Here is a 19,512-nt window from a genome sequence, read left to right on the forward strand (position 1 = left end):
TTCAATATTATATATAAAAATAATTAAAAATACATAATTTTAAAAAGATATGTTAAAAGATTTATCTAAACTCTTAGTTTGGTAAAAAATAATTACTATATTTTTTATGATATAACAATTGTCTAGTGAATATGATGATGATCTGAACCCAAGGTTAAATATTGATATATATTCAGAAACTAGTTTCTTCTAAATCCTGACATAGAGAGATACGTGTTACTTATATTATTGGGGTTAAACATAGATTCTAGATCTTATTACGAGAAAATAACATGGCCATAACTATTAATACTATTATGACTATTGCTTCGACATGTTAGTTATACTTGCACTTAATCCTTAACTATATTATGCTTATTTATGAAAAGTTAATAATAGTCTTTAGACTATAATATTTATGCTTTGATATGTGACATTAGCTATACTTATACTTTTATTATAAAAATATATTTAGAGATCTTTTATTTTGAAAAATATTATTAAGAAGTTATGATTTGAAATATATATGAAATTGATAGTTTGTGAACTATATAAGCATGATGAAGGATTTGATATTTAAACATTTTACATTAATAAGTAATGATTTTAAAATGCATGTAAATTTAAGTTATCATAAATTGTATAAGTATAAAGAAAATCTTGACATCTACATATTTCAAAAACATGTATTAAATATATAAAGATTTTATATGTTTTAAATATAATATTTATTTATAATATTTATAAAACTACTTTTAATATTTGGCATACTTTGAAAATTATCCACATTGGCATAAGTTTACTTGATTTTGGGTAGTTTATGATCATGCCAAAAGAATCCATTGATGATATATTTACTCGATTCTTGAATCTTATTAGTGGATTAAACATTTTTAGCAAATTTTTTTCTAATCATGATCCATCACGTAAGATCCTTAAGTCACTTTCAAAGAACTAAGATGTAAGGATTATCATAATTCAAGAAGAAAATAACTTAAACAATCTTTCATTTGAAGAATTCATAAGGTTATTAATGACTTATGAGATGATATGTAAAGTACATGAAAAAGAAGAAAAAAATTTATTAAGAGAAAGAATGGTCAAATGAAGAAAGCTCTTCTAGGACTACGACAGAAGTACAAATCACCAAAAAAAAAAAAATTATGCTCTTATAATATTTGATAATGAGGTAACTAATTACTCTGAAACCTCTTTATCGCATAAAGAACTTTTTAAAGTATTTCATGACCTATATGATGAATTTAAAAAGATTGATAAAATATATAGCTCAATGAAAAATGTTCATGCTTTACATATTAATGAGTTTAATATACTAAAAATACTCATGATAAATGTTACTCAATATCTTTTATTCCTTACCCTAGATGTGGAAACTCAAAATCTTCTCATCTTCAATATAAGATTGAAAATAAATCACTTGATATGATGTTAGCTAGATAAGTTCAAACTTCTAAAAGAGAATGAATTGGTTTTCATTCCAATAAAATCAAATATGGTGTGACTAAGTTTATTAAAAGACCAATCTTATATATCTCAAGAGCACATACCTTATTTAAAGGCATATGCAAATTTTGTGATAGACATGGTTATTGTGCTTAATTTTGCTATCATAAAAAATATTAATGCATATACAAAATTTGTTTGGGTCTCTAGAGGAACCATATTGAATTTAAACTCTAAAGATAAGGACCCAAACTTATATAGGTACTAAAATCAATCTTTTCTTTCTTATAGGTACTTATCCAAGTAAGAGCCGAGAGAAAATACTTTATCTTGATAGTCGATGCTCAATATATATGATTGGAGATCCATAATCTTTTTAAAATTTACTAGTCGAAATGAATGATATGTCACTCTCGAATATAACAACAAAGAAAAAAACATTAACATCATATACATTGTTAAGAAATCAAGTATTTTGTTTGAAGATATACTTTTGGTAGATGACTTGAAACTTAATTTAATAAGTATTAGCTAACTTTGTGACAAAAGATTTTAAGTAAAATTTGAATTATCATTGACAATAAAAATAAATCATTGATTGTTTTAAGAAATGATAATATTTATACCATGATAACTTTCATGATGCATGGGCATAGGAAATTAGGATATGTTAATATGAAATTAAGTTCTTAAATTGAAACTAAAAAAACTTATAAAAAATACCTAAATTCATATTTATTAAAGATAAGATTTATGTCAATTAGAAAAATATATAAAAAATAGCTTTAAACTCAAAAAACCAAATAAGTATCTCTATACCTCTACATCTAATTTATGTAAACTTATTTGGATCTATTTATATCACAAGTCTAATAGATAGTAAATATGTATTTGCAATTATTGATTAATATAATGGATACATACTTCTTAGAATATAAAAATTATTATTTAAATATTTTATTAAGTTACATAAATAAGTCCAAAAAGAAAAGATTTTATAATTTTATCTATTCATAGTTATCATGGTGGTAAATTTAAAAGTCTTACTTTTTAAGAGTTTTATGACTTAAATATATATAACCATAACTTCTCTACTCTAAGAAACCAACAGAGTTATCGAAAAAAAAACATAGAACTAATAGGAGATGGCTAGGACCATACTCAATAAATATAGCTTACCTAAATATTTTTTGGTTAAAGCTATTAATACGGCTTGCTATGTAATGAATAAGGTCCTTATTATGTCACATTTATCTAAAACTCCTTATGAGTTATGGAATAATAAAAGATCAAACATTTCATATTTTAAATTTTTTTATTATAAATATTTTATTTTAAATAATAATTATACTTTAAAAAAAGTTGATGCTAAATTCAATGAAGATATATTTTCTATACTCTTCTATTTCCAAAGTTTATAGAGTTTTCAGTAAATGATCTTTAGCCATTGAAGAATCTATTTATGATTTTTTTATGAATCTTCTCAAACTACGAAAATTAATTTTGATGATGATTTTTTTAAACTTGAAAAATTAAATTTGAATGATAATTTTCACTCTCCAAAATAACTTGGATACATTTATTTATGAAAAATTCTCACCCTAAAAGTAGGTAGATGAACATCCTAAAGAGTTAATTATTGAGAATATATTAAAAAATATTTAAAACTTATTTTTTAAAAGAAAATTATGTATATGCTGTTTTTCTATTTCAAATTGAATTTGATGATGCTCTTAAAGATTACTCGAGTTTCGGTAATACGTGAAGAGCTAAATTAATTTTAAAAAATAAAGTTTGAATGTTTATTTATAGACCTAATGATCATTTTTGTAATCGATACTAAATGAGTCTTTAAAAATAAGCAAAACAAATAAAGTATCTTGATTTAAAACAAAGCTAGATTAGTAGCCAATAGTTTCAATTAAGAAGAAATATAGATTATAAAAGAACCTTTGTTCTTATGGCTAGACTTGAAATCATAAGAATACTCCTTGTTTATACTTGTTTTAAAATTTTTAAATTATTTTAAATAGATATTAAAATTATTTCTCTTAATGATTTTATTTTAGAAGAAGTTTATCTTAAATAATCACTTAGATTTAAAAATATTTTTTATTCAAATCATGTTTACAAATTATCTAAGACTCTCTACAAGTTAAAACAAGCTCCTAAGGCGTGGTACGAGAGACTTAATTTTTTAAAATTAAAATAATTTTTTAAAAGATGAGATCAATACTATATTATCTATTAAATATTTTAATGATATTATTATTATTTAAATTTATATTGATGATATTATTTTTCACTCTACTAATAAAGCTTTATGTGAACCATTTGCCAAAATTATGAGCTTAATGGGTGAACTAATATTTTTCTAAGGCTTACAAATTAAATAATATAATGATAAAATTTTTATTAATTAAACTAAGTACACTCATGACCTACTTAAAAGATCTAACATGAAAAATTTTGAACTATGTATACACCAATGAGTGTATTTATAAAATTGAACATTGATATTAGTAGTGAAATTTTTGATGACTTATAGAGGTATGATAGAAAGTTTATTGTATCTCAATACTATAAAAATTGATATTATGTTTAGTGTAAGTCTTTATACTAGGTTCCAATCAAATTCCAAATAGCCTTATCTTAAGGTTATAAAGAGAATTTTCAGATACGAATACTATTACTAGGGTTGTGGTACTCCAAATCTGATAATTTTGAGTTGATTATTTACTAATTTTATAGGATGTAGAATATATATAAAAAGTATATTTGGAACTTATTAGTTTCTAAGCTATGCATCTATTTTTTGATCATCTAAGAAGGAAGATTGTGTTGCATTATCTACGGTTGAAGTTGAATATATTATGGTAAGTACAAGTTATTTAGATGAAACATACTTTAGAAAACTATAAATTATGCTTGAAAAATATCTTTATAAAGTGTGATAATACTAATTGTTAGTGAACAAAAGTACCGTGGTGGGTGAGTCAGCACGGTTAGGTCTACGGGCCGATGTTAGGAACTTCTGGTGGATTGAATGGGATGATGAGATGGCTGCACCTCTTAAACATCTCGGGCGAGAGTCGGATCGACGGGGTCGATTGGGCCCTTGTGAGTGGATGCGGGTCGCGTCCTTCCGCCCCCGAGATGGTTGATAGCTCATCTTCATGACTTGGCCGCGCCCTCGGGAAGGGGTGCTAGTCGGCATTGGTCGGGATCTGGGCCAACGGGCTGCCCTCCTAGCGCCAAGATGTTAATTCCCAGGTGGAGACGCTCGCTGCTCGAGGGTTGCCACTTTCCTATAAAAATGACCTTTATCGGGTGCTTCCGGACTTTGGCCCCTCCGACGGACAAGTCAGTCGAGTGTTGTTTTTTTCCTCTCCTCTTTTTTCTCCCCTGGGCTGAGTGTCATACAAGGGTTTTTATACCATCGTGTGAGGATTCGTTCCGCCTTGATTCGGTGTGGCCGTTGACTTTTGTAGAGGTGGAGCAACTTCTCTGATGAGTTGGCGTCTTTGGGGGTGCCTGAGCGGCATCAGACGACACCGTCCCGAGCTCTCGGGGTAGTCAGGTCGCACAATGTATCGGTACGGAACCCGACGTGGTGTGTACCCCGGGGTTCTGATGGCGTATGGCGTTTGATTCATGGCTAGTGGCATGTGATGTGGATGGTGATTCATCCGGAGCCAAAATATGTCCTATCACTAATACAATTTAAGTGAGGAATAATTTAATTTTATTGGAAAAAAAATTCTAAATAATGATACATGGCCCGTAGATTAGGTCATCGTCCCTTCCATGGCTAGGGTTTCTGATCGTAGCCTCCACCAGAGGAGATGTAGCAAGGGTGGCTTGGGAGTACCCATAACTCAAAATTTATATGATAAGCTTATCATATAAACTCATATGCCACTCCTCAATTGACGAGGTGGACAAGACCTCGTCAGGATCCAGCTCTGAATAGAGCGCCACATGACTTTGGATCCGATCTAACTTCTCCTCTAGTGAAGCATCCAGTTGTCATTCCCCCACTCTTTTAGATTTCCTGAAGAGGTTGACCCGAGAAGTGGGTGCTGCCTCCAGTAGAATCACATTCAGGCCTTTCATCATTATCGCCAACTGATGATGCAGTTGCTATTGTCATGTGTTCGCCCGCAAATTAGGAAAAACTTTTAGGAGTACAAGAGGGGCTTACAAGAGAGGATGGGTGAAAGTGAAACTGTCAAAAATCTCGTAATTAAGAGGGAGAAAGAAATCCAATAAGGCAAAATATAACTTTGAAACTCATATTAGACACTGTTTTTAATATAGATAAAGTCTGGAACAGGTGACAAAGAAAGCATTTAACCTTTCAGGTCTGAAACTTGAGGCCTTGGAGTTACCAAGTAATAAGTGGCTTTGAGATGAGAACTGTTGTCAATTGCTTCCATGTTAAGTACCTCAAGGAAACATGTGTTTTATCCTGTCGAATGCAACATAATCTTTAACTTGGAGTCAGCAAGCTGTCTCCTTGTCTCAGAGCAGAAGTTGGATGGCAGAAAGCACAGCATTAGGAAACCACATGCTGAAGCTGACTGACCACATTTATTCTCTTTGTTTGCATGCATGTTATCCCTACCCATGGAAGGCAGTACAAAACATAGCAGCTTGTACAAATTAGCATCCTCAGTACCTTCCATAAGTAATCAGCTTTGTACCACTGATAGAGGACAGTTTATGATCAAATAGGTTTATGAATTAGATGGAAGAAACACAGGTCTACTGGATATTATGGAGGGCATTATAATTTGGCAAACTAAACAGTGACTTTAATGTTGATGCCACTTCAGCTATTGCATGTATGGAGTGCTGACAACGAAAAATAACCTCAAGGAACCCTATAATCAATCAGGTATCTGATGAAAGTGGTCCATATTTTTCTTGATAGAATGTGGTCCTCCTCACCTTCCTCATATCGCTGATTACTCAATAATAATTCAGTAGTACCTTCTTATACTACTCTTCCTTAATCATTTAGCCTTTGAGGAATCATCACCATAATTTATAGTCAAATGCATTGGAGAGATCATATCACCTTTGCGCATGCGCTGATATTTCCAGAATAAAAAGAATTATTCCCTTGCATGGGTTGAATTTTCTCATTGCAATGACAACAAGGAGGCACATGGTGCATGCAATTCTTAGTGTTCTTTGCATGCTGGAGATCAAAAGGTTCTTGATTGCTTCTTTAGATGGAGTGTTGAGTGGAGGAAATATTTGGAGATTTTTATTTTCTTTTATGAAGAAATTTTGAAGATTTTGGCAATGAAAGATGATGATCAGTGTTTATGGATGTATTTCTAACACTGCAAATTATTTGCTCAACTTCCTAAAAAGAAAACTCTTTTTTTGTTAACTCACATGACAACATATATTCAGACCAGTTAAATCAAAGAGGAATAACTCAGCTAAAATGACTATTTCACAATTCTCCAATTAAAAGTAAAAGTTGTGGGATTTAGTTGCGAATCAACCAATAAACACAAATTGACTGAAGGATCACTGCAGGATAGCATTCAGTAGCTGTAGCATTCAGGAGTCAAATACATTTTATAAGCTTGTATCAACAAAGGCATATACCAGTTCTTATCATTTACTAAAACATTTGTAGAGTGCCTTGTAAAGTATTTATTGTTTGACAAATTCAAATATCAATCTTGACCACTCAAAAACCTATTATATTATCACAAAAATTTTCAAGGTTACAACCCTTAATTGATGTATTAGAATATAAACAAATTGAAATAATATTATTAACATTTCCATTGAGTAGTTGGATATGTTCATTAGATCATTAACATTTTGCCACAACAGTTTGACATTAATGTAATGCTAACTGGTTTATATTTCAACCTTCCATGTGCTAATGTAGACGCTATGTCAGCACCTAATAGATAATATATTATTACATGAATGTGATTTCGATACATCATTAGTTTCTCTCAGTTTACAATCAAATACACTGATACATCATGGTATATGCATTTGGATATTTTGGGTAAGTAGTGTCCCTATGAATATGCTGGCCAAGAACAGTCAAAATTAGTACTTCAACCTGTAAAGAGGCCCAATTGTGAGTTGGAAGTGTCTTTAAGTTCTTGGTTTTACTGCTCAGGATAAAACATTGCACAAGGCTACTCACAACCATCATTTTCTAGTACAACAAATCCAATAGTTGGAGTGATCAGTGAATTCTTCTCACATGCCATGGCATTATCTGGGAGGCAGATCTCACACATGGAGAGAAAACAGATACAACCTACCAATGCTCACCTGCAGAGACTCTCCTGCAAGTTTCATTGTTCAGAAAGCCAGTAGAAACCAGCCAACAAATTCATTACTATCAAACAATTTGGAATAAGCAGAAAGACAAGATATGAAAATGACTATAATGTTGAACAATCTAATCGGCAATAGCCATGTGTTACAAAGAACAAACCTTCCTTCTGTTGTCAAAGACCAGCAGATGCATGTCGCCTTGCTGACACAAGAAACGGTTGATCCACTCTGTAGACTTCAACTAAGAAAGATTGCCTACATGGTTGCAGAAAACACAGGAAGAAATGTTGAGGCAATTGTGTTTATTTGAGCCACGACTAATCTCTAGTCAGAACCAGATACTTCAAGAACCTGTCAGAACAATGAAAGCAGTTCGAGCAATATTAGTTAGTTAGTGGATAGCCTAATGCAGCAAATGATGCCTAAGAAATAACAAACCACCTTTGGATGACTAACTATGTCTTCCTGAGTCAATGATGCATGTTCCTTTACCCTGCTGATCTGCTCAAAACAATGGAAAATTTTGAGTAACTCGGAAAATAGATAACCAAATAATTAATATACAAGTAACTCAGAAAATAGATAACCAAATGATCATTCATATACAGACCGGCATCGTGAGAGAAGGATAGACAGAAGAATATGTCTTGGGGGTAAAGCAACACCCTTGTCTAGACCTTCCTGAATACAAACTTGTCCAGTCAAATGTGACCTTTAAATGCTAAAATTGGTATAAGAGAACCAAGATAAGAGAAAAAAGTAGAGATGCATATATGTTTCTTCTACTTGGGACTAGTGGAACTTAGATAGCCTAGTCTGTCAGCCAATAAACCAATATCATTAGCATCGCCTCCTTTCCTACTCTCTGATCTGCCCTTCTCCTCTTCAATCTGTTCGTTCAACAATTCCTCCCAGAACTCATCATTCAATTCTGTTTCTCCACCTTCTTGTTTCACCTCTTGTTTGCCCTCATCCTCCTTATTCCTTCCAAGTCCCTGTATTTTCAGCGCTAAATCTTCCAATTCCGAGACTTCAGGGTCATAATTCCCTTCTATTTGTCCTGTTTCAACATCAAATGGAGGCTCAATCTCCTGACTCTGGCTCGTCTCCCCTTCACCATGGTAGGGCCCTGCTTCTATAGGTCGTCTCCTTTTCTTTGAAATGGCTTCCTCGAGCTCTTTTCTTTTCCCTTGATGCTGAACCAGTTGCTGAAAGAAGTCAGGGCTTTGTAGAGCACGTGCCAAGAAGTTCATCATCTGTTGCTGTCTTTGTTCCGTGCATTGTAACCTTTCTTCCATGGCTTGAAGCTCACCTCTAGTGTTCTGCTGTTCCTGCCTTAACTTTACCACCTCTGCCATCAGAATGTTCTTGTCCCGCTTTAACCTGTTAATCTCTCCATCTAGCCCGAAATGCCCAACTTCAAGGAATGGCCCTGTGGATTGCTGCCTTGGAGGAGGATAAGAAGGTGGTTTCCTTCTTTTGACGGTCTTGAGGAGATGCTTCTGTCCTCTAAGAAATCCTTCATTTGCAAATTCCCATCTATCTGCGTCCACCTTCCTAAAACCCTGAGGAAACCAAGACTTAGTAGCTGGACTTGAAAGCAAGTGATAAAACAAGTAGGAAAAAACAGACTATCAAATGAAGCAATCTGGCAAATTCTTTTGAATTTGAGAGACTTGAAGCCTATCATATTACAGAAGTTCCAGTAGTGAAATGATGGTTGATGAGAAGCCTCAAGCATGATAGTCTTCCAATCCATCCTCTAAAAACAAAAATTTGGTGCAGGTTAATAAACATAAAAAAGATGAAAGAATACAATGGCAGGACAACGAATATGTGTATGCTAACAATTTTACCTCTAAAAGAACTTTTACAGCAAGAGAAATTTCAACATACATAATCTTTCTGTTTCTTTAGATTGTTTCTTCTCCCTGGCCTTCTACTATTAATATAACAGATAATAGTTATCGGTAAATCTGTTCTATCTTATATTAAATTAAAATTTATTGTATAAGGAATTCTAACCATTTCAATGATCATTGATAACAAAGAAGGATATAAGGCACTTAGTTCTTCTGCATCAGTGAGTTGATTTGCAAGAAGAAGTGATCTGCCATTTTAGCATCTGCTCCAGTTCTAAATGGTTCCGAGAATTTAGTGCATGTCAGAATAAAAGATGATGCAAAAATCACTCAGTTGGGCTCAACATATTTCAGTTTTTATCAACTTAACACTGAAAGCACATTCCATTACAAAGAAATAAAAAAGACACCCATAATAGCATCATAAAGGTGCAAAGATAGAGAATAATAACCAGTGTAGTTTTTGCTAATTGTTGCCAGAAAAAAAAAGTAACCGAGTATAATGTGAGAGTTGATGTACTGTGACTACAGAAACCTATGTGAAAACTTTATTGCTAGTATTTAAATGCTAGAACTCTTCAAAATCCGGATATTAAACCTACTGAAGCATGACAATATGAATGAAACAGAATGACCTACTCCGTATGAATCACTCCCTCATCTAAATAGCCAACATATGAGGAAGGTAAGATGAGACTTTAAATTACTTCCATCTGACAGGAATCCAATTTTAAAGCCAAAGAGAAACTTAATAGGCAAGAAGAATCATTTGTTGTTTCTATATGGTTTTAATAAATTGGTGTCTCAACTTAGTGACCAATTTTACTGCCAACAATGACTATTTTATGATTCAAAATTGACAGTTATCTACAAATTATTTATACAATCAAACTATATCAAAGTGTTGGCTGATTGGATTTTCAAAACTTCTCTATGCTCTCATCCAGAACGAAAAAAAAAAAATCAAAACAAATCAACACAAAACTTCTTGATGCATTTAATCTCAATGATCTAAGTCCCTGGCAACCTGGTGCCAAAGGCTGTCAATAAGATCAACTAGAACATGCTTGATGTATATATTTCAACAATTGAAAAGAATGTTAATGCAACAACTTTAGATAATATAGGGAAAAAACTGTAAATCAAAGAGTCAAATTCCAACCCATTGTCCAGTCTAATGATGAACAAATCAAAATCAACGAAAGCCACAAAACAAACTCCAAAATCGTTGCAATCTTCCAAATTCTTAAGTTTTATGACAAATTATAATCCGCTTTGAATATAAATATACCTTGTGCACACAAGAAATACTGAGATGCAAAAAGAAGTCATTTGCACCTAAATCCTAAGGAAGATAAAGGAAAAAAATAAATTCCAACTTCGTCCTCTTTCCACATGCAAAGAACTAAACAGAATCATATGAAAATCCATACAGGCATTACGTCAAACACTTACATATGTGTTGAGCTGCCTCACGAAGCTGGAGAAATTGCTGTGCTTGAAGTATCGTGGCAGCAGAGTCATAGCAAAGGCGTGGGGATCCCAGACCACGAAGCTATTACTCGTGAGGCTCCATGAGACCACCTGATCGGTTAACGGGTCGTCCACCATGTCGAAGGTCTTCGAAAGGAAAGGCGGCGGCCCAACTTCGTGCAGTCCCTTCATGGGCCGAGGAGGCTCCATTGGAGGAACTTGTGTGTAAAAGGAACTCGCTTCCAGGTACTCCTCGTTCAGTATATCGAGAAGTGGATCCATGATTGAAACCAAGACCTACTTCAAATTAGAGCGAGAGCTTTGGTAAGGCATCCACCAAATACAACAATCTAAAAAAAAAACATGTGAACTAAAATTAAAGATCAACAAAGATAAAACTTCTTGAGCGGATCAAAGATAGCAAGATATGGACAAATCGAGCAGAGCAAGATGAGACTTTGATTCAAGAAATGCAAAGTAATCGACAAAAACAAATGAAAATTTACCAATGCATAGGAGTGGCTACGAAACAAAATTCAAGAGCCAACAGTTGATTCTTTTCGGGTGTTAAAGCAATTAGGCAAACTAACCGTCGCAATAGAACGAAAATAGGAAAAGGAGGCGCGGGATCAAGAAAAGGGACGAGAGCAAGATATGGACTCGCCTGCAAATATATGTTCACTATGTTCAGGGAACAGCGGATCAAACACGGTAACACGCAATCTTACTGACTGGCAGAGGAAGAGGAAAGGATAAGATGGCGGCGGGACAGTGTGAGCTCAACACTTACTAAAACGCGCTGCGTTACAGCTCGGTGGTTCGGCGAGCGGTGAGAGATATTTTCTTCGTCGTCGACGTCGGTGGAAGCCGAAAGGAAGGGGTTATAAGAGGGGACTGAAAATAAAATAAGGGGGTGAATGGAAGTTTCTAGACTAACGGCGTGGAGCCCGGGATATCGTCTTCGCAGGGAAGCTTCTAGAGCCACGTAGCACGGAGGAAAGATCTCGTGGGAGCCGTCGTCTTTGCCTCGCGCCGCCCGCTGCGGTGATTGGTCGCCCAGGTAGGCCTCGGAGTTGTGGGGGTCTCCACCGCCTCTCGTTGGCGCACCTACGTGTCTATTCAAACGCGGACAAAACGCCCGCCGAGCTCCGTCGAGATTCGAGATTGGGGTCGTCATTTCCTGAGTTCAGCTCCAGCTGTCCTTACACAAACATCGTCCAGGAAACAAAGCCTTCTCATTGGTCGGATTGGTGGGTTCCAGTGACACCAGACCGTGATCACAAAATGGAATACTTAAGAAGACCGCCCTCTCAATCAAGCTTGAGCATGCATCAAACCATTAGATTTAGATCAACATCAAGGTATGAAACCAATGGTGAATTTTGTACTTTAAGATTTGCGAATAGAAAACCAACGGTGGAGAAGGCTGTGTGCACCTTTATTTTATTTTTTATGTAGGCCCTCTTCTTCAATTTTTAGTGTCTTATAAATCTTCTCTACTAATGGATATTTATTTTTGTACCCGTACCCGTTTCAAAATACATATAACGAGTAGAAAAGTTAGATTTATGTGTTACCTGGTAAAACCCGATCCGAAAATTCGATCCGCATGCTTAAAGAAGATTTCATAAAGCCGTTGAACATACGTAAACTTCCAGTTCGCCTATCGTTTTCTCGCATCGCGACACGTGGCCCTCTCACTTACCTCGCGGACACGCGATCATCTCTTTGGTGGCCGAAACCCTAACGTTCGAACGTTAGAGGGTTGTTGTTTCGGTGGCGGAGGGGAGCTGCGCCTGGACGCGGATGATGCCGTGCTGCCCGCCGATCGCGGCCGTTCCAATGGGGCCCCGGAGCAACGGTGAGCTAGCTACTCTGATTCCTTGCGTTTCGTATTTTCCGAAAGCATCTCTTGAAGAGTCGATTGTTGATCTTCTCAGAATGCTTTGAGATGAGGTGGAGCAACTCATCGCTTTTAAGATTCTTCTGGGTGCTCTGAGAATGAGGTGGAGCAACTCATCGCTTTTAAGATTATTCTGGGTGTTCTCAGGAAAGAGTTTTCTTGACATGTCAAATAACCGTTCGGTTGGAAAGAGTCGTTTTCTGCTGTTAGTCATTACGGGATGTTCTGAGATGCACTTCGAACTCGGAGCTCGGTGAAACGCGTTGCAGTTGTGTGAAGATTCATCTTTTTCAAGAAATGTTGGGTTCTTTTGGGTTGTCAAGAAAGGGTTTTCTTGGATCCTCGGAATGTCAAATGTCGCAGAAATGTGGATAAGAAAGCGTTTTCTTTTCGTTTTCTGGAATTAAAATATATCTAAAAATAAAAAAAAGATAATTCTCCCAGAAATGTTGATAAGAGTTTTTTAGATTTTTGTTTGGGTTTTATTTCTAACCAAACATCTGAAAGGGTTTCTCAGTGGAAAACCATTTTCTATGAATTTTTCCTTGCATTTAAATAATGGTTTTATTGTATGACTTTACATTTGTGCTAGTAGCTTATCTTCTTATATTCTTGTAGGTATGAAATGCAATTTTTATGCTTCGACAATGGTATTAGAACTGCTAACAATTAGAATCTATACTCCTGCATGTAAGATGATGCTCTAAATCATATTCTTCTAAATTCTTAATTGTCAATGAAGAGATTTCTTTTTGTGCATAAAGAGAGTTTAAGCCTTTCTCAGTCTCATTCTTCTTCTAGTTGATAATAAAAATTGAGAAATTGAGATACAAATTCTCGATGGTGATTTTCTAGGATGAGATTGCATAGATCGCCTCTTGTGGACCCTTACTTTCAGGAGCCTCATGCAGGTCATGCCGTTTCCTAATGTTTTAATATTTTCATTGTTAGAAAATTGATCTCTATGTTCTTCAGATCTTTGAAGCAAAAATTTTGTGCTTCCAAAGTTTTTATTGATCAAAATCACTACAATAGAACAGGTTGCTTCACCCCAAATCATTAAGCTATGATGCAAACACTAATCATTTGCTCTTAGACCCTGTTCTAGCAATTGCTGCATGATATGGCATTGGTTTATGAAACTTAATTGAAACACATGACAAAGGCCTGATACTGATGTTGTTTATAGTTTATTTTTTGTATAATAAGACATGCTTGAAACTTTTCAAAGTTCTTTCAAACTTATAATCATGTTATGATGTTTTGGTTGGTCTTCTACAGTGACTAATTCTGTCCATTATTATGTGCAACGATTTTTTTTTTTGTTTGGAACAAATGAAAAGTCTTTTTTTCTTATGAAAGCATGTGACTAGAAGAAGCCTAAAGGAGCCTTAACTTGTTCACAATCTTAAAACTTGTAAACTATCTTGTAATTTCAGGAAGCATTTCTTCAGCTTTGGACTTGCCATGACCACAATCTCACAAACAACCTGCACTATTTAGGGCACATGGTTCGAGAAATCATACACAAATATTGTCCTCATTTTCCAATTAGGCTTCCAAGCATCATCATCTTCTTTGTCCACATATTCTTGTAGTGATATTAAGGTGCTTGACACCTCTAAGATGGTGCCAAATTAAGAAATCCAATGCTGAATCCCAACATGTCTGATGACGGTGGTTGGTAGCCACTGCACTGGCTTTTGCTGAAGTAGTTACTTCTCCCACAGCAAGGGACATTGATCTTCTGTGTGCGAACAAGCACATTTGAGTTGTGGAGAACACAAATGGATTGAAGAACGCTATTTGGTTTATGTAAGTGTCAAAACCTATTGGCTCTCCTAGAAGGTGGATGAGTCTAGCCTTAGAAACGCTAGACTCTTTTTCTAATGTTTAGCACCTGGTGAGAAAATGGGTTATCGGGGACAATAAATGGGATGAATGAGACTTTATATTAATTCACAACTTTAAATGGGCTATTTTCGCTTGGGTTTATGGGTTAAAAGTACGTTGATTGGGTATTCTAATTCTTTGTAACTCATTTCCACATATTAAACCTCCAAATGCAGTTTAGCTGCCTCAACCAAATCGTACCTTGGTACAACTGGATACGGACCTGAAAGAGATCAACTGATTTGAACAGCTTCAGCTCAGTTATGTCTTTCCTATTATTTTAATTTGTAAACTTCTCTAAAAATGTTGTTTAGTTCAGTTTGTTTTCATATTCTGGGAATAAAATAAGTTTTCTTTGATTTGGAATTTTGCCTTTAAATCAAACCAAATCCAGCTGCATGCACCCATAGTAAGGTTTCCTCTGTTGGTATATTAACTTTTGGGCTTAAAGCCTGTTTGCTCCATGATTAAAAGGATCAGCCCATAGTACTCAGTTCTCATCTAATAGGCAGGATTGTTTCTTAGGGCATCGTTGTCAATGTTTGCTGCATCATAATCATGCTATATTTATTTGTTTCCTTCAGGGTTGAAGATGGATCAGATATGGATTGATTGGAGAAAACTTATTCATATCCACTTTTTATTACTGTATTCAAACTGAGTTATGGGTCTTTCATGGGTGCTAACTTATGCAGCTATATGTAAAACGGAAGATAAAAAGAGAAAAAGTAAATGTGCCGAGATAGAACGATTGAGCAACTAATTTCATTTCTATATATTATTATATGTAAACTTGACTTTCAGATGTAATGCATTGGATATCCAGATAAAGAAAGCAAGTGCACCATATCTGTAAGAACGTTCCAGATGGCAAAATTATGATACAAATATAGATATCTAACCCTATCTAGATATTGAAATAGACCAAAAGCCTCTGACTTCTTTTGCCCATAGTATTGTTTCATTTAATTCTTACCAAATTTGCTGCAATGTGAGAGCATGTGGTGGTTATGTTACAATCGCTTGCTTAGATACTTGGGCCTCACCAAACATTCACTTCGGGGGCTATCTCTAATACTATCGTCAAACTCAACATGACATGGTCTGCCTTTCATACTCAGCTCTATATATTTCTCCATAAAAGAAGAAAACAAGAAAAAATTATCTTACTTTGAAATTTTAGAATTATTTCCTTATAGCTGAACAATTAATTTTGCTTCCTTGATAGTGGGAGTTGTCTTCAAGTTTGGACTCAAAACTGGTATAAGAGAAGGAAGGAATACTTTCTTAGGCATAATATTGTTTTCCTATTCTCTTCTCATTGCAAGAAACTAAAATTCCAATGTGGTGGATAAACAGTGTGGTCACAGATGGATCATTAGAATCAGGAGGCCTTTGATTTTGGCTCAACAAGAAGCTCTGCAAACTTAAATGCCAGTTGGATGATATACATTTAATTATAGACCCTCAAGTGGAGGACAAAAAATTATGGAGGTGGGAAAGCATTTACTTTATGCTTAAATTTTGTTATTACATTCTTAATTTTGGTGGTTTAAAGTTCTTCTGTTGTGGTCATGTTTAGAAATGTTGTGCAGAGGATTTTTTATGATTGGCTATTAATGTATAGAATGAATGAAGGATGGTTTGGTTAAGAGGGGTAAGGCATGAGATCTCATGTGCTGCTTCTATGGAATGAATGCTATTGTGAATCATTTGCTTACAAGATGCAGCCAATCAATTATACAAGTTTCTTGAAAGATTTTATGTTCAGTTGAATCCTGCATCAGTCATCAAATGGTTCAAAGTTGCATTAGAAGAGAATTAAGGAGGTAATGGATGCTTGATAAGGTTACTGCTACTTAAGTTGGATTACATATATGAAGTTGCAGAAAGTCCACTCATCAGGTGTCTGTTTCTCAGGTAAATGATTAAATCATATTATTCATCTTGGATAGATGCTGCTGCAGATAAGAATGAAAAACTTTTGGCAAAAGATTAGTTGTTCTGTAGTTGGATTCTCTTCTGGTGGCTAATGAAGGCGACTGATCCTGCTTTGGTTCTTGCTGCTGGTTCTGCCTTTGGAAGCTTGTTTTTTGATGGGTTTTCTTTTCTGATACCTGGCTGTATCTGAATTGACTTTTATTTTGTCTTTGTTTTATTGATTTTTTTTAATTATTTATTGATCTTGCTCATCTAATGAGAACCTTTTGTATCCCTTCTACAGTGGGAAAGTGAAGACAAGTGAGTGCTCCACTCTTCACATCAGAAAAGGATCAGCATCTTCAGCTGCAGCTTGCTGAATCAACCATATGTATTGTCTGGACCATCAAATCTTCCGAAGGGCCCATTGATTCTGCACCTCCAAACTACTGTGACAGGCTGCACTCTTTGTGGTCACTACCTCAGGTAAGACCTCCACCAAGACCCTTGCTGTCCAGTGTCCACAAAACAACTTAGAAAAAGAGAAGGCCACATTCTAAGCTTTTTACTCCTACCATGAATGTTTCTTCTTTTCCTCCATCATTCCATCCTGGTGTATGTACTGGTTCCCAGAGTTCCATCAAATGACACTTCATTGGCTGTTGCTAAAACAGTTAAAGGGACAATCATAATTGAAGCCACAAGTCCCAAAGCCACTGAGATCCTGAGATGTGGAGAATTGAGAACGATAGTTCTATTTTGGATTTGGACTTGGTTGGACACGGCTTTGGCATAAGTCACATCTGTATAACAATCACTAATATTCCCCCTTGGTGGACAACCTGATAAACACACAAATGCTATTTCATGCACAGGATTTGGTTTTACTTTAATGCTTTCTATATAGAGTCATTGTTATAAAAATTTAGCACCATAAGTATCAACATGCCTGTGCGCGCACCACACACCCCCCACCAAACCCCCCCCACCAAACCCCCCCCCAACACACATACACACATACTTCATTGACCAACTTGTATTTGTCATTCCTTGCTTATTGTTTGCAATCAATTTCTTTTTGAATAATTTCTTTGGACTAGACAGTATACATTTTTACTTCTTGCTAAAGAAATATTAACATGCGCTGGTGAGTTCAGTGAATGTCTTTTTTATGGCATTTTGTCTTGGAACTTTCCATAATGACATTCTTGCATGGGGCCACTCTACTGTAAACTGCACTGTAGTTTGTTTGCATAATGAATAAAGGAGAAGAAAAGACCTTAGACCAAATGCTTCAAATCATTTCAAAAGGAGAAAATTGGAAAATTTTGTCTCAACAAGGGCATAAAGTTATCTCTTGGCTCTCCTTTCACAATATAATGTCTCATTGTGGGATGCATAAGTTCATGCTATATCAAACAAAGCAAGTTTTTTCATTTTTTTGTTACTACACCTGTTTCACTCTGCATTAGGACTATCAATTCTAGTTTTCTCATATTATATTCAAATGCTTCTATTTGAGGCTTTATGTTTAACATCCATTCTGCAAAAGTGAAAAAAAATTATTTATTGAACCAAGAAAGTCATGTATCTTTGGAGGAAGAAAAAAAGATATCTTTGGTGCCGTATATATGGAAAGACATAAAATCAGTATGTGTTTGAATTTTTTTTTTTTTTGAAAAGTTCGATGGCTGATAGATCAAAAAACTTATCAAGCTATAAGCAAGTGATATCTCATCAGGAATTTTTTTAGAACTCTGATTTTGACACCCAATGTAGATGGTGCTGAAAACAGATTCTGTTTGTGTCTGCCTCTCAGAATTCAGAATTGTGGGAACAACAGGAAGAAGCATACCAGGTGCAAATGCAGACATATGCTAGTGAAGCAAGACCAGAAGAAAGTGGAAGACATAGTGCTCAATTATTTCACCATAGAGGAGACAGTGCACATGTTCTTCCCCTTCTGGTGACTCAATTCTTTTCTTCACAGAAAGAGAGCCAACAGCTGCTAGAAAGATCATGAGCTTTCCGACCGCATTAGGAGTTTGCAATGATGGATGCATCTCTGCCTGGTGTTCCAGGATTTCTACATGAATGTCAGGAGTCATTAGCAGTTAGTTGAATTAAAAGACCCATATATGTTTGTGCCTCATATTCAAGCACAAAGACTTACACAGGTGTATGTGACTTCATTTCATAACAAGATTCACCTTCTGTGTATGCTTTTACGACTTGGGCGATTGATTTAATTAAAAGGAAGAGAATTTATTGTGAATGCTTAGAGGTTACGCTGTTTTTTGGTTTTTTTCTTGCTTTGTATGCGGGGAAGGTTGGTACTGCAAGGGCTTAATCATCCAAGTCAACAGTGGGATGCAACACTTCCACCGTAGTTGATGAACTAATTATATTATAGTATGTTTTGCAAAAGATAAGTTGGTGAAGACAGGATTTGATCCCGGAATAATCAATTTCTTTTTATCGGTTAAGGTAGTTGACATTTTCACCTTCACATGGAGAACAAGATTTTAAGCACTTCTTTTAAGTATTTAAATATTAAATTCAAAGATATTTTTTTTTCTAATATTACTCGTTCCACTACATGGCAAGCAGTCTGCATCTTCAAATGTCTCTTCAAAGATAATATAATATTTGCATTCTTATGAATTGTTGAATTTCAAATTTTGATAATGA

General features: G+C 35.0%; 1 protein-coding gene and 1 long non-coding RNA gene across 21 annotated transcripts; one reads left to right on the forward strand and one right to left on the reverse strand.

Annotated features, from left to right (window-relative positions):
• Positions 1–7,371: 7,371 nt before the first annotated feature.
• Positions 7,372–12,031, reverse strand: LOC103988967 (heat stress transcription factor A-2c-like). Of its 8 annotated transcripts, none has more exons than XM_065113692.1 (6): positions 11,896–12,031; positions 11,088–11,402; positions 8,381–9,335; positions 8,212–8,271; positions 7,931–8,121; positions 7,372–7,778 (listed from the first exon to the last, which is right to left on the reverse strand). In XM_065113692.1, exons 2-3 carry the CDS (start codon positions 11,385–11,387, stop codon positions 8,553–8,555), a joined length of 1,083 nt encoding a protein of 360 aa, XP_064969764.1. In that variant the 5' UTR covers positions 11,388–11,402; positions 11,896–12,031; the 3' UTR covers positions 7,372–7,778; positions 7,931–8,121; positions 8,212–8,271; positions 8,381–8,552. The 8 variants fall into 8 exon arrangements, with proteins under 8 accessions (XP_064969764.1, XP_064969763.1, XP_064969766.1 ...); XM_065113691.1 differs by having other exon boundaries at positions 7,372–7,546; positions 7,634–7,778; positions 8,212–9,335; XM_065113694.1 differs by adding an exon at positions 11,696–11,769 and having other exon boundaries at positions 8,212–9,335; positions 11,896–11,950.
• A 748-nt stretch (positions 12,032–12,779) lies between these two features.
• LOC135615347 (uncharacterized) lies at positions 12,780–19,096 on the forward strand. Of its 13 annotated transcripts, none has more exons than XR_010487982.1 (5): positions 12,780–12,966; positions 13,046–13,111; positions 13,864–16,970; positions 17,126–17,307; positions 18,641–19,096. It is a non-coding gene; the product is annotated as an uncharacterized LOC135615347 (long non-coding RNA). The 13 variants fall into 13 exon arrangements; XR_010487983.1 differs by having other exon boundaries at positions 13,864–16,821; XR_010487976.1 differs by having other exon boundaries at positions 13,864–16,730; positions 16,822–17,307.
• The last annotated feature ends 416 nt before the right edge of the window (positions 19,097–19,512 follow it).

This window comes from Musa acuminata, chromosome BXJ2-6 (assembly GCF_036884655.1).
Source record: "Musa acuminata AAA Group cultivar baxijiao chromosome BXJ2-6, Cavendish_Baxijiao_AAA, whole genome shotgun sequence".
Lineage (NCBI taxonomy): Eukaryota > Viridiplantae > Streptophyta > Magnoliopsida > Zingiberales > Musaceae > Musa > Musa acuminata.

Coding starts and splice junctions, on each gene's coding strand:
- LOC103988967 (XM_065113692.1), bottom strand. CDS start 11,387: ATGGATCCACTTCTCGATATACTGAACGAGGAGTACCTGGAAGCGAGT. Junction 9,336..11,087: donor TGAGGCAGCTCAACACATAT/GTAAGTGTTTGA, acceptor TGGTTTCCTCAG/GGTTTTAGGAAGGTGGACGC.